At 36.0% G+C, this 14,217-nt stretch overlaps 1 protein-coding gene across 1 annotated transcript; it reads left to right on the top strand.

Moving 5' to 3' along the window:
* The first annotated feature begins 1,429 nt into the window (after window positions 1-1,429).
* On the top strand, window positions 1,430-13,173 carry alkal1 (ALK and LTK ligand 1). Its single transcript, XM_028028587.1, has 6 exons — window positions 1,430-2,097; window positions 2,393-2,674; window positions 5,467-5,520; window positions 7,266-7,346; window positions 11,183-11,256; window positions 12,688-13,173. The coding sequence occupies exons 2-5, from the start codon at window positions 2,404-2,406 to the stop codon at window positions 11,245-11,247; spliced, it is 471 nt and encodes a 156-aa protein (XP_027884388.1). The 5' UTR covers window positions 1,430-2,097; window positions 2,393-2,403; the 3' UTR covers window positions 11,248-11,256; window positions 12,688-13,173.
* Window positions 13,174-14,217: the final 1,044 nt, after the last annotated feature.

Here is a 14,217-nt window from a genome sequence, read left to right as displayed (position 1 = left end):
GCGTCAGAAACAAACACAAAAAAGATCACTCAAAAAGTAGTTGACAGTTGAGTAGTAGTTTTTCCTTTTCATTCTGAGAAAACAGTCTGTTTCTTTTTTTTTTTTTGCCTCAATAACTGCAATAAAAAACAATGGCTTTGTTATTTATTATTATTATATACTACATGATGATGGGACTTGTCAATTTTTGGAGGGTATGCTACAGAACGTAACTGCTGAAGTTGTTGGAAATATAGAAGGGGCTACATTAAAGCATATTAGTAGAAAATTGAGTGGAAGGAAACATGTAGCAGAAATTACTAAAGGCTTAAGGGTTTTGATCCAAATCCCTTTGAAGAGTTTGAGGGAGATTCATAAATTGTGAGAAACAGCTGGTGTCAATACTTTAAGAGCCACCATATCTACACAACTATTGCATTTCTTCTGTTAAGCTTCTCCTGAATCAGAAACATCTTCAGAGCCATCTTAAAGAAAATAATATCAGTCAGGTAGCCAAAGTCCTCCTTTAAGATAAAAGTAAAATTTGGCTTTTATTTGGAAATCAAGACCCAAGAATCGGTAGGTGGAGTGGAGAGGCACAGAACTCCACTGGTAAGTTTCCACAGTCAGTGATGATTTGGGGAGGAGAGCCTTGCCATTTCTATTCTTGGTCCAGTGTTTTTTATCAGGTCAACAATAGTCAGTGCAGCCAGGAAATTTTAGTGCACTTCTATTATGGAGATGCTAATTTCATTTTCGAACAAGACCTGATCCCTGCTCACAATGCCTTAATTGGCAACTTTAATGAACTTGGAATCATTGGCTTCCCTCATCTAAACCCCATACAGCAAGATGAAACCACTATTAAACAACCTCGGCTAAATTAACACCTCAGTAGAGCTGCATTGATGCAGTAGTTCATGCTAAAGAGGCTCTGACAAAGCACTGGGGGCAAATACATGCACATATTTTTCAACAATAGCTCTGTATTAAAATCCTTTTTTCATATCCTCTATATATTCTACTTTCCCTAAGCAGTGCAGGTTGTCAGTACTTGTAAGCCATAATCATGAAAATTAACTAAAATAAGCACAGGAAATATAGTCTGTGTGTATGATATGGACTTTGTGTAATAAATGTGTATCATAAATTGTAAATGCTGAAATAAATTAACTTTACAAAGGCATTTTAATTTATTGAGATGCCTCTCTGTTCTTTCTTTTTTTTTTTCTTAAATGGGATTTGACTTATAACTATCAATGAAATATGGACAAAATTAAAACTTCATTTGTAAATGTCATGCATTAGTCTAAATATATATTTTTTTAATTTCGCTCCGAGCTAAAGGGAAAGGGAATTATTTAGTTTTTTCCTCTCTAAAAATTCTAGTTTTAAACGGACCCTTACATACCCTGGCATTATTCATCCAAGATGCATCACAATAAAGATTTCTGTTCGGGAGCTAACTTGCCGGATGGGTGCTCCTGGAGGCGCATTCTCTGCAGCGCTTAGGAGGTCACAAGACTTGGACATCAGTGAACAAAAACATCGGCACGTTGACAGCTCGACTGCAAGCTTATAGGCCCTCAGATTCTCCAGTTCTCTGCATCCAGCATCCAACAAGTTGCTCCCTTTTGGAAAACTACTTCACTGCGCGCTGTTGCGCTCCTGTATTTTTCGTGCGCCAAGATCTTTTTTTTTTTTTTTTTTTTTTTTAATGCAATCGTAAAGCGCGTTTTCTTCTTTCCTTCCTCTCAAACTTTATCTCAAAAGGATCGCCGACTTTTTATGGGCTCGAATCAATTGCAAATGAAACTTTTCTTGTCGTGCGTAACGGTGTGGGGCACGCCAAAGTGAACATGTGCCTCTGGGACCAAAGAGGGAAAAAATACTCCGAAGATGTCAACATTGCTTTACCACCCACTCGAAATCGATTGTATTACCTTCAAGAAGGTGGCACTCGGTATAAATAGCTACGCAATTTTTCAAGAAAGACGGCGTTGAGCACAATCTGCAGGCTGTTCTTTCTCTCTCTTATCGGAACCGCAGACAACGCCTGGAAGAATTTCCTCAAGACAACTGTGTCCACTCTCCAGGACATAAGCATCTCCTCAACCGGTGAGTTCTGAATTTAGTTAAGTGCATTTACTTTATTATAAGTTTTAAAAAAGAAAGAAAGAAAAAGAAAAACTAAATAGAATCCCAGAGAGAATCGTGCGTAACCTGCCATGCACCATTTCTATATGGGATGCCAAGCAAACACAGGTTGCGTGTGTTAAATGAGACAATGGGTGTTTTAGTTTTATGCAAAAGTAGAAACGTCAGAAAAAAAATGTTATTACAGTGTGTGCAGCTTGTTAAATGTCTAACTTTAGATTACATCTCTAACACCAACCAAACTTCTTTTTTTCAGACAGTCAAGCCATGCATGTGGAGAGGAAATGGCACATACTGTTGACCATCTTCTTTTTGCTCATCTCCTCGGGTCAGTGCATGGACAGCAAACAGGTCAAGCAGAATGAGAGAAGGACCCTGTTGGATCTAATTTTACAGGTTATCAAGGACAGCCAGCAACGGGACAAGCCCGTGTCTAGGCGATGTGGCAGTGGACTCCACACCTCAGCACAAGACTTCAAGTCCTCTTCCTGGGAAAAGCCTTTGTATGCCCCTAGGCTGGATAACACTAGACTCATAGGTAAGCTGATAAGATTTATTTTTAGGACCTGATGATGAAAGCATAATCCCCATTTTACTGTTGGAGACAGCTGTCATTGGTCTGCTCAGTGCTCCTCTTTTAATGTAGGATCTTTCTCTGGTTTGGCTAAACTGAAACTTGAAACTATATGCATTTTTAAGTTAATTCAAGAGATCTGGACATTTTACTGACTACAAATCTTCATAGGCAAGGGAACAATGCCCATACCTATTTGACATAAGTATGCAAATTGCATGTGCAGTTCAGATTGCAATGATTATATAATGCATTTAAAACAGGCAAGCTTCATATGTGCAAGACTAAGAGTTTACGTCATACTTACTCTGATTAGATATGTCTTCTTCACGTGTTTTGGACATATCATCCCTTATGTGAATGATTGATAAGTAGAGGAACCTATCATCAAATGTGGTAGGAGGAGCATCGTGGGGCCAAACTTATGAATGATTCATTCAGAATGATTCATTGATCATCTTTAAACATGAATGACATCTGTAAATGTTGCTTTTCACTCACACTGGGTGCGTTTTTGTGTTCTGTGTATCCTAAAAGTGCTTCATTTCTAAATTTGTTTTCTTTGAAAGATATTGAATGTGGCATTCTCTTGTACATGAAAAAAGCTTAATGGAACTCTGCAATTACTGTCTTAAAGTGCAGCATTATGTCCAGTTAACCTGCTGATTTCAGTTGTATGTTACTGAAATCAACATATAGACAAGAATTAATATTTTTTTTAAGAATTGCACCTCGGTGTGGTGTATAAAATGAACATAATGTGTTTATTTAAGATAATCACTATTAGTTAGATCAAGCCTTGGCGATGCTGAACAGACAGCACACAGCTGAAAGGCTTGGCCTCTTGTGCAATTGGAAAAGTACCTTTCTCAGACCAGTGGCTGGATGGAATTTATCTTTTGAGGATTTTAAAGGCAGCATATTAGCACTGGTGCATGTGACACCACTGAAAGAACGATCGTCACGCAATGATGAAGGCATTAAACACAGTGAGGATGAGGGGGAAAATGTTGTGGAGTTGTTCCCTGTGTGTTCCTCTCAAGCCATGGCTGTGGCATCAGAATGACAGCTGTGGTGAGACTAAGATAAGACAAGCAAAAACATGCATTTTATATCTGTTTTTTTTTTTTTTAATTTTATGATGATGCAACCTTTAGCTTGTAGAAGCAGAGGAGTTGAAGCTTAGCTGTTAGTCTTTTGGAAAATAGAGGGGACTGCATGCAAAACATTCATTTTACATAAACATACCTTCATATTTAGACTTGAAGAAATGTTAGTATTTTTTTTCTGGAATACCCCTTTAATAATATATGCTGCCATTTATTCAGCAAGACAAAAACTATTTTACGTCTGCTGGTATTCAGCCTGGTGCAATGACTGTCAATCATTATTCCCATTTTGTGACCACATTACAGTCTACTGACTCTGGAGACTAAAGTGTAATCAACCAAGTATTACAAGGACTTATTATGATCAGCATTTAACCCCCCAAAAATAATCTCTTTAGGCTGTCGGCAAAGGTATTGTGTTGTTGGACTTTTGCATGTTATACAATGCCCTGCAAAAATATGATTACCTCTTAAACTTTTAAATTTTTTTTCATGTTACAATGTAATGTTCAACATAACATATGTTTGGAATTTTGAGTATAATATATAAAGAGAGAGATCAAATCCCTCCATTCATTGTCTAAACCTGCTTATTCTTGTAGAGCCTCAGTGGGGCTGGTGTCTTTCTCAGGGTACAGTCTGGACAGGTTGCCAATCCATTGCAGTAGAGATTAAATCATAAAGGGAATATTTTTTATTTCTAGTTTGGTTACCTCTTGGCCCTTATAATAAATTTAAAACTATAGATTTTAATGAAAGAGGGAGCTTCAGCTTCACAGATGTACATGCATTTTATTCCATTTCTTTAAGCTTTTCACTTTTTTTCATGTTGCAGTGTAATGTAACTTAATGTATATTGCTGGCATTAATGCATAATTGTGATGTGTAAGGAAAATTGTTTGAGAAATATTTCTACTCAAAATCTGAAAAGTGTTTTGTTCATTTATTATGTCCTCAACATCTATGTCAGAATACCCCTGTTTGAAATTACAGCATAAATCCAGCTTTTCTTTGAAGGCCTCAGAGTTTGGTTTGAGAACAACAAGCAGCATCACAAAGACCAAGGAGCACAGCAGACAGGTTGAGGAAAAGTTGGGGTAAAGTTTAAAACAGAGTTAGGCTATAAAATTAGAGCCCAACAGCACAGTGATACTTCAAAAATAGAGTGTGGCACAACTACAAACCTTCCAAAATATCACTGTCCATCTAAGCTGTCAGGCTAGTCAAAGAGAAAGCTCTGACACTGCGAGCTTTCTCGCAGATCAGTATCAGCGATCTACAGCTGATGAAACAAACATGTGGACATAGATGCCCTGATCATATAAAACCAGATGCATTTTCAGCTGCATGCAAAATCCTCTGTGCAGCAGAAAACTAACACTTTACATCCCCCTGATCCCACCTGCGATAAGACGTGGAGGTGGCAGCATCATGCTATGGGTTTTTCTTTTCAACAGGAGGATGGAAGATGGTCAGAGATGAATGCAAATAGTTGGCAGTATTTTATGTTTGTCTCTCAAAATGTTATCCAAATAGAAGTCTTTAAGTAATATCACAAAATACAAAAAGAAAAAATCAGTAACTGTTTGTTTGATGGCCTGATAAATAGTTCTGATGTGAAAATCTAATCACAAGTTTCTGTTTCAGATATTGTTTCTAGAGATGCAGGCCTGAAGAACAAATTCATTCAGCATTTTGGAGGTAAGAAAACTTTGACTAAAGAACATTTTTGTGAAAACATTTTGGTCTAGAATCTCTGCTACCCTTTGCAGACATTGCAAAACTGTTTTATCTGGGAAACAACTTTAAGAACATATTTGGCACTTTTCCCATGCAACTTTTGGCAGGACTCTCCAAGTTTTGCCCCTCTGAGAAAAACATTTTCATTCCTGCAAGTCAAGATACAGTATACTGAAGTCATAGAACAGCGTTCATAGTTTTATGAACGCTGTTCTTTGGGTCAGAATGGGGTCGCATGGCTTAGCTGCAGGGCAGTAGTTTAGAGAAACAGCACATGGTCTGAAGCTGACAGAATTAAGTTGAAGGCATTGCTAAGCTAAGCTGATTATTTGTCTCAGGACCTGTGAGTAGACTTCATTATTGCTATGAAAATCTGGAAGCATAATTGTTGGTGCAGAAACTCTTAGATGTTCTTATAACTGAGAACTTGACTTTGCTTCAGCCTAAATTGAAAACTGACTAATTAATAATACGCCTACAACTGACAAAGTAAAGACACTTTGGGGTGTAGTTACTTTTTTTGTACATTAGTTTGAAACTATAATTCTTACAAATATGTGGTTAATTAAAGTAAAAACTAATATTAAGCCTTTGTATGAGGTGTTGAGTTATTTACATCATTTAGGTATTAGCAGACAGTGGATTTCTTTGTAAGCCAATGAAAGGAAGGTAAAAAAAATCATTTTCCCACTGATTTTATAAAGATTAAAACCTCCATGATGTATTAATTTAGGTTCAAGTTGCTCCTTACTGTAGAGCATATAGAATCAATTTGTTAAGTTTATTCGTACAGCACATTTGAGGAGGAAGGTATTTCAAAAGGCTTAATGAAAACATAAAAATATCATAAACACATCATACAGTCACCAATTGTAAAACCAGTAATATTTCGTTTGAGTCACATCTAAAGATGTTTAGAAAAATCAAGTGGTAACTAGAATTGGACAACTTTCAGAAGGGTCAGATTATTGACCCTGACCTGTGACTGCTGACTGGAAACTCAAAATTTTAATATTTCTCCCGTCAGTAAAGCATACTAATTCAGCATTGGTTTTATCAATGTTTAGGTGATTTCTCAGTTGCAAAGACTACAATAAAGCCCTCTGAAGTTGGCATTCTGGCTGGGAAAGCTGAGTAGCCATGAGTTTAGTGTATCACTGCAATTCACGTAGAATACAGTGAAAAGTTGCCGGTGTAGTACTTGTAGAACTTATAAAAATGCTAGTACACAAAGAGCTGTAAAAGGCCTCTCAAAATCTTGTCCTTGAGTACCTGCCTACTGCGACGTTTAGGTGTTTTCACCTAGAAGAAAACTTCTTCTAGGTGCTTTCATCTTCACTTCTAGGTGAAAACACCTAGAAGAACACCTGAAATCAACATCTGAATTAGCAGATGAAAACTCCACGAACCCGAGTTTTGGATCAGGCATCAAATTTATATCAGTCTTGCTAAAGACCCTTCTGCACTCTGGAGAAAATTATTTTAATCTTGAAGCAGGAAACTCCCATAGTGCTAGAGATATTTAATCATTAGACAAAAATGATCTCAGTAAAAATTGTCATGATTTATGAAAAGCACTCCCATTTTGGGATAAGTAGAAGGAAAACAATAGCACAGCACCAGGTCATGTATTTTTCTTAAAAATTGTTATATTAAGAGAATTTCTTTTCATTTTACCTAATGTAACCTTCTCTTTTCTCAAGCAGGACATGTCAAGTTCTCGTCGGAGTGCAAAACACACTTTCACAGACTATACTACACCACAAGGGATTGCTCAACACCAGCATGTGTGTATGCTTTTTCATTCAACAGGCAACTAATTTGATCAGTTTTCTTTGTGCCTCATTCTCTATTTTTATCATAAAATATTATCCCATATTGGCTGAGAAAACATGTGTGTTTAATATTAATATGACTGACATTTTATATGAGCATTGTTGGCAGAAAGTTTAAGTTATTTCAACATAAAGATCTTTTGGTTTCTGCATGGGTCACTAAGCATCTTCTTAGAATATATTATGTCAACTTTGGTTAGTGTTTTTCAGATCAGATAAAAAATGTTGTTGAATAGGGCTGAAAACAGACATGTCGATATTATCAGTCAAAACTGTGAAGATGAAATCAGTCATGACAAAATAGCTTTCTTTTCACTTTTCAACTGTGATTCTAACTCTCTTCTGTGGTCACAAGCATTTTGGGCCCATTAACACGGCACCCAAGCACAGTACTAATGGGCCTATTATTATTATTATTATTATTAAGTAGTACTGTAAGTCACATCAATAAGCCTCACATTCTCAAAGAAGAAAAAAACTGAATATCTTATTAGTTTGGAAATTTTCTTTTTCTTTTTTGGCCAACCTAAGTCTTTCAAATCATCAAACTATTTTTTTAGAAGAGAGAAATAGCCAGAGATAATACAAAAAGCCATTTTCAAATGATGATTTCATTTATCAAGGGAAAAAAGTAATCTAAACCAATCGAGCCCAGTATGAAAAAATTATTCCCTCCAATGCTAATAACTGGCTGTGCCACATTCAGATGTATTTTGCCTGAGAGTGGAGGAACTTTGGATCACAGAGTCTGCTTTCACGCTTATGGTTTTGAGGCATGATCCAGATTTAAATCTGAACTTTGATCAGACTACTTCCTAGACTTTATTTTTTGAATTATTCAATAGCAGACCTAGTGCCCTGCTTTGGATTGTCCTGCTGCGAAAACCAGGCATGAGGGGAAGAATTGATGGTCAGACATTTTCCTTCAAGATGTTTTGCCAGAGAGCAGAATTCATAGTTTCATCAATTATGGCAAGTCTCTCAGGTCCTGACCATCAAACCACCACCACCATGTTGGACTCAGTGTGATGTTCTCTTTTTTGAAACTCTGTGTTAGTTTTACACCAGATGAATCCATCCAAAACTTCTACTATAACCTTGTAGGTCCACTGAATATTTTCCTAAAATTCCTGGGAGCCATCAAGACGTTTTTTGACATAAATGAGACGGTTGTTGTGTTTTAGCCTGATCTTTTTTTTTTGTAGAAGCATTGCTGACTTTGAGGTCTGCAGAGTTTTAGTTGTGTATTTTGACATCCTGGATGAGTTGTCAACGTGCTCTTGGGATATTTTGAAAGACACACCAGGCAGATTCACCACTGTTCTGAGTTTTGTGGATCATGGTTTTACCTGTGTGGCTTAGAAATGGCTTTGTAGTTCTTTCTAGATTTACAACGTTGATGAGTTTGTTTCTCATCTTGCTGTCTGAGGCTCTTTAACCTACCTCATGTCGTCAGACTGGCTCTACTTAAGTTAATCATTGATTCTACAGTTCAGCCAACTCAGTTGGTGTGGCCAGTTTAATTGTAATTAAATAATTAAACTTTAATTAATTAATTAATTCTAAATAATTAATGTAGCTAATCACAGCAATTCTGTAATTTAAAAATGAGGCATGTATATTTCAGATACAACCAAGATGATTAAGATAGCATTTTCCCCTTAATAAATTAATCATCTATCGCCATCTCCTTTTTGTATTTAATCAGGTCATCTTTATCTGAAATTTATAATCTGAATCATTTTAGTTTTACCAAAAAGCAAACACAGAAGAAATCTCGTAGGCCAATAAATTAACAACCATTATGAATATTTTGAACAAAGCAACCAACTCCTGATTATTTCTAAGATGCTTTTTCTGTCATAATTCTCAGTGGAGGCATCCAATCTGTTTTTCCACTTAAAGGCCACATGATAAGTAATGCGCCAAATAATCTGTTTTTTCTTGTTAGAACAATGACATAGGACAAAATTTACATGGTCCGAACCATTTGGATGTTTTATGTCCAAATTATTAAAACTTTGCTTTGCTTAAACTGCTGATAATATGTCAGAATCTTTGGCTCTTTTATGTTAAAGGAGAGCAATCTTTCTTGCAACTGATGCAGTTTAAAGAAATAATAAAAATCAAGAGCTAAGATAGAGGTACGAAAAAAAATATTTGTATGTTACTGTACATTTATACATATAGAATTTCTTTCATCCTTAATCATTCACTGTATACTAGAAATTAAAGGAGTCGGTCACAACCCTGAACAGAATTAAAGAAATGTAGAAAATGAATACACGGGTTTTGCCTTAATAATGGAATGTCTTCCAAAAATTTCAGCAAGTCCTTTAGCATCAAAAGTACCTTCATATATGTCCAAGTCATCCCACCCATGGGCACTGTTGCACTACCACAGCTGTTGACTTTTGCAACTAATAAAAGCCTAGAGTCTTTTTAATCTCTGTTAAATTGAAGAGGCCAGGAGGGGGGAGTGGGGTGGGGGGGTAAAAGGGGTTGTGTGTGTGTTTTCTTTAAAACTGACTCAGACATGAGGTCATCTAACAAGAAAACACATGTTTATAATCCATCTGTCCAGCTGAGATGAGCTTTTGTCCGTAGATCTTTGCAAGATTTCCAGCTCAGCTTTCAATTCTGCCTGTGGTTCTTTGGGTTGTGAACTGGGATAAGTAGCAATAACCATAGAGACTAATATTATTAACTTTGGCATAATCAGTTTACAAGCAGTGGCATCCTCATGGTCATCACCATTTAATAGTGGTTTCCAGCTTTGCCTTGCATGAGCTAAAATGTATCTAGAATTTCTGAATCTTATCGCTGTATTATGAAAAGCATTGTTCAAACACTAATTTTTGTAAAAAAAAAAGAAAAAAAAATGAAATAAAAAATAGAAAATTCTTCTAAGGAGTTTCACACAAATCAGTGAGGTGCATCATTGCTTAGAAAGACAAAGCCGTAGATGGATGCATTTGATAATCAATCCTGAGTCTCACAATTTTTAAAATGGACACAAATAGAATGAAAAACCCTAAAGATAGATTGCAAGATTTGAACAATTTTTGAAATTACCAGTGCAACATGTCAAATCACAAACAGCATTGCAAAATCAATGTTTGCAATTTCACAATCTCAAAAGCTTGGATGCATTACTTTGAATACAAAATTTTAATTGCCATACTTACCAATTAAACTTATTAATATGTTTACGTGTAAAGCAGACTTTGACCATCCTTGCTGTGCGTACTTGACACATGTTTTTAGTGGTTGAGATATTAAAGCTAACTATGACTGACGAATACCTTTTATCTATTAATTCAAAATGTCTGTCTCTACTTAGGATTTTAGTTACAACAAAACAAAAATTATTAGACAATTTAAAATGCAGATGCAAAACAGAGTAAAAACATAACACTGATCTGATATTGTTATCACAGTATTCAGCATTGCTGTCACATTATGTAAAATAAAGATTTTATTGCATTTTAGAAACTCCCTAACTTTAGGAAATGTGATTGGTTCTATAACTTCTTATTAGTAAATAAATAAATCAGGGAAAACATTTCCAACTCAGTGTTTGTTGCTTCTTTCTCTGAGATATTTTCAATTTTCAAACTTATGGAGTAAATAGCAGTGAAAGCAGATATGCTCAATCATGACTCTTATTTGTCCTCGATATTTGTTGAAGTAAAGCTGCTGTTATTCTGTTATTCTTTTAATTTTCGTAATTGATTAGGTCATCTGAAGATGCTAACAATCTTTATCTTACCATTTCTTTCTTTTAGATTACAAAAGGTGTGCAAGATTGCTAACACGATTAGCAATGAGTCCGCTCTGCATGCAGTCATAGGTTTTGTATGTGAGTATTTGTTTTTTCTTCTTGAGTTACTCTTGGTCTTTTACATCCCTCGATAAAACAGAAATGATTTATATAGACACGTAGATGTATACTTTGTGTTGAATCAGATGTTCTGTCAGATGTTCATCTGAGGAAGACTGATGCGTCCTATAATCAGAAACATATCTATTTTACATATGTCCAACATTTGGATCTTGTATAGAATGTGGTCTATCCTTGATCTCTGAAATGTTTTTATGCCAGAATGAAATCTTCTCCTACCATAACTTCAACATTTACTTTGAAACATTTCTAAATTAGTTAAACTTGGACTTAAATTGTTAGGATAGGAAGAAAACAGACATGCACATTGGGATGATTTTGAGTAACGATAAATGAAAATTGAAATCCTCAAATGTGTTGAAATTTAAAAAATTCACAAATAAAAGTCTTTCAAAATTATGGACAATATTTTTTCTCAGAAATTTAAAAGACTTGTTCCCACTTAGCACAAACACTTGTTGACACATGCCACTTCCCCAGGGAGGCAAAAGTAGTTCATACATTTTGGGAGCATTTACTTTCTCACAATTGCAACGGGCTGGTAGACATAGATTTTTTTGCCTAATAAATTAAATCACTTGAGAATTTTTTTTGTATTCTTTGAGGCTATTGTTGTCTGATATTAAAATGTACTTAATGGTCTGACGTGTTTAAGTGTGCCAAACATTAGAAACAGCATCACTCCTCTACATTTTTCCCATAACTGGAATAAAGAATTCATTTAATTTAATCATATGAACAACTTTAGATAGTTGCCAAGCATTATCGGTTGTTTTCAGAAGTACATGACTGCATCCCTGAAGTCAAGGAAGGCCCCTGAATGTCGTCAGTGAAATAATTCTGGATGTGTGCTCATCCCTTTTTTTAAGGTGATTTTTAAAAACCCCTCTTTCTCTGCTGTCTTGATGGCTTTAAATCTAACATAGGTAAAAGCAGGGTTCACATTGGATGCAATTATGTCCAGACTGATGAGTGATTGCCACACACAAGTTCATCTCCCTAAGTGGTCATTCATGGTCATTGGGCTTAGCTGGTAATAATGTAATTGAAGAGACTGACACATCTTCAGGAATCAGATAATAGGATGCTGTCTACATTGTTCTGAAAGCTCACGTGTGTCACGATTGACGAACTTCAGAAGACGTATGAAATGAGTCATGATTCGGCAATTCTGGTCATTTCTCAGTGAACTTTGGCAGCCCAGTAATGATCCATCTTTAGAAGCTGACAACATGAGTTTCTTAGAAAGATGTGAAAAGATGTGACGATATGATCAAATCTCCAGATCCAGCATTGAGCCACGGGATTTTGATAAAAAATAAAACTTTGAAAAGTGCAGAAACTGCTAATATTGAACTATGCATTTTTGTGTTGCGATTTAAATTCCAGGTCGCCATATAACGGAAGAGGGATCAATGTGTTGCCAAGGAAGTGCCTTCCAACCCACAGCAGACATGAGGACGTTCTTTCTGTGTGTGTCTACAGTGTCTATATTTTTGCTGTTGGTGTTGTCATAACTCAAAATGATGGACATTGTTGGTTGTTTTTGAGTGGAATGGACCATGTATTTGTAAGCAGATAATGTAATATCAAATACATCTATTTATTGAAAGGACATATAAATATATGTAATGATTTAACAGTCACTGAATAGCCAATCATTTTGGTTATAAAAGTCATAAGTGATGGAAAGAAAATGTATTTGCTTTATTTTCTATATAAATTCCACTTTTGCTAATTTGCTGACGTTATACTCCATCTTTGTCTTCATCACATTTTATTTGGCACTTGAGTGATTGTTGACAATAAGACCATATAAAATAACAACAATGGTGACAACTCACTGCATTACTAAATAAAGAATACTGAAGCACAGGAGGTTTTGCTTTTTTTTTTTTTTAATTCATGCTAAACATGGAGTCAGGCAGTGCGAAGGGTGAGACCGCGAACAGAGCCCACGGGAGTGGACGGTTCATTCTTGGCACAGCATGTGATGCGTTTATCTCCATACACTTCACTTTTAACAGAAAAAAACCTGTCTTCTGCTCATCTGAATTTGTAAACAGTCGGGAAAGAAGCTGGGTTTTATCACAACTGTGTTGCTATGGGATTGCTTTTTTGGATCAAATGCTTGTTTTGCACTTTTCAGCACCTTTTTCCCTGCCACTCAGAGCAGGTGCTATAATCACTGAGTCCACCCACTCACCTCTCTTTTTTTCTTGGAGGTCATTGCAGATCATCTGGCAGACTCTCACGTTTGCAGTCACTCACTTAATCAAGGCTATCAGATGCCTTGGAATGAACAGGAGGTTGAGCAATCCTTGCTTAGCCAAAAAGATAAATGTATAGTAGATAAAACCACAAAAAGTTCCCACAAAAAAGCACAAGCTTAATGCTTGAAAACATCTGTTTAGTTCAAGGAAAGCGCTTGTGAGGAAACTCAAATGCGGTGACTGGCTGATTTGTGTTGTCGAAAAACAAAGTGTTTCTGGTGTTTGAACTTCTGAACCACTCACACACACCTATCTATGACCGCTGGTGTGGGGGCGTGTGTGTGTGTGTGAAATCTGAACCATTTCTCACATTGTGTCTTAGTTTATTTGTTCTCAGGCAACAAGCAAACTGTTTTCTGTATCGCTCCATAATTAGAATATACCAAACACTGCATATACGATATTAAGGAAATCAAGACAAACAGAGTTGGCTTAGAATAAAAGCTTCCTTGTAATGAAATTCAAATGAATAATTTTAATTTTCTAAAGTAACCATGTATTTGGTCCATTCCAAACTAACAAAGTTTGTTTGGAGTACTATAACACTTTGTTAAGTGTTATAGCATTAACATAGTGCTATAACACTAGCAAAGTGCTATAACGTCCCTTGAAACCACAGAAGTGGGAGATGTATCCTCCCTTCTGG

The sequence above is a fragment of the Xiphophorus couchianus genome, chromosome 9 (genome assembly GCF_001444195.1).
Source record: "Xiphophorus couchianus chromosome 9, X_couchianus-1.0, whole genome shotgun sequence".
Classification (NCBI taxonomy): Eukaryota; Metazoa; Chordata; class Actinopteri; order Cyprinodontiformes; family Poeciliidae; genus Xiphophorus; species Xiphophorus couchianus.
This window is presented reverse-complemented; position numbering and strand designations above follow the sequence as displayed.

Bases quoted from the DNA above. Each gene is read 5' to 3' on its own strand.
- alkal1 (XM_028028587.1), top strand. From the start codon at position 2,404: ATGCATGTGGAGAGGAAATGGCACATACTGTTGACCATCTTCTTTTTG. The intron at 2,675-5,466 runs GTAAGCTGATAA...TTTCTGTTTCAG, and splicing joins GGATAACACTAGACTCATAG to ATATTGTTTCTAGAGATGCA. The intron at 7,347-11,182 runs GTGTGTATGCTT...TCTTTCTTTTAG, and splicing joins GGATTGCTCAACACCAGCAT to ATTACAAAAGGTGTGCAAGA.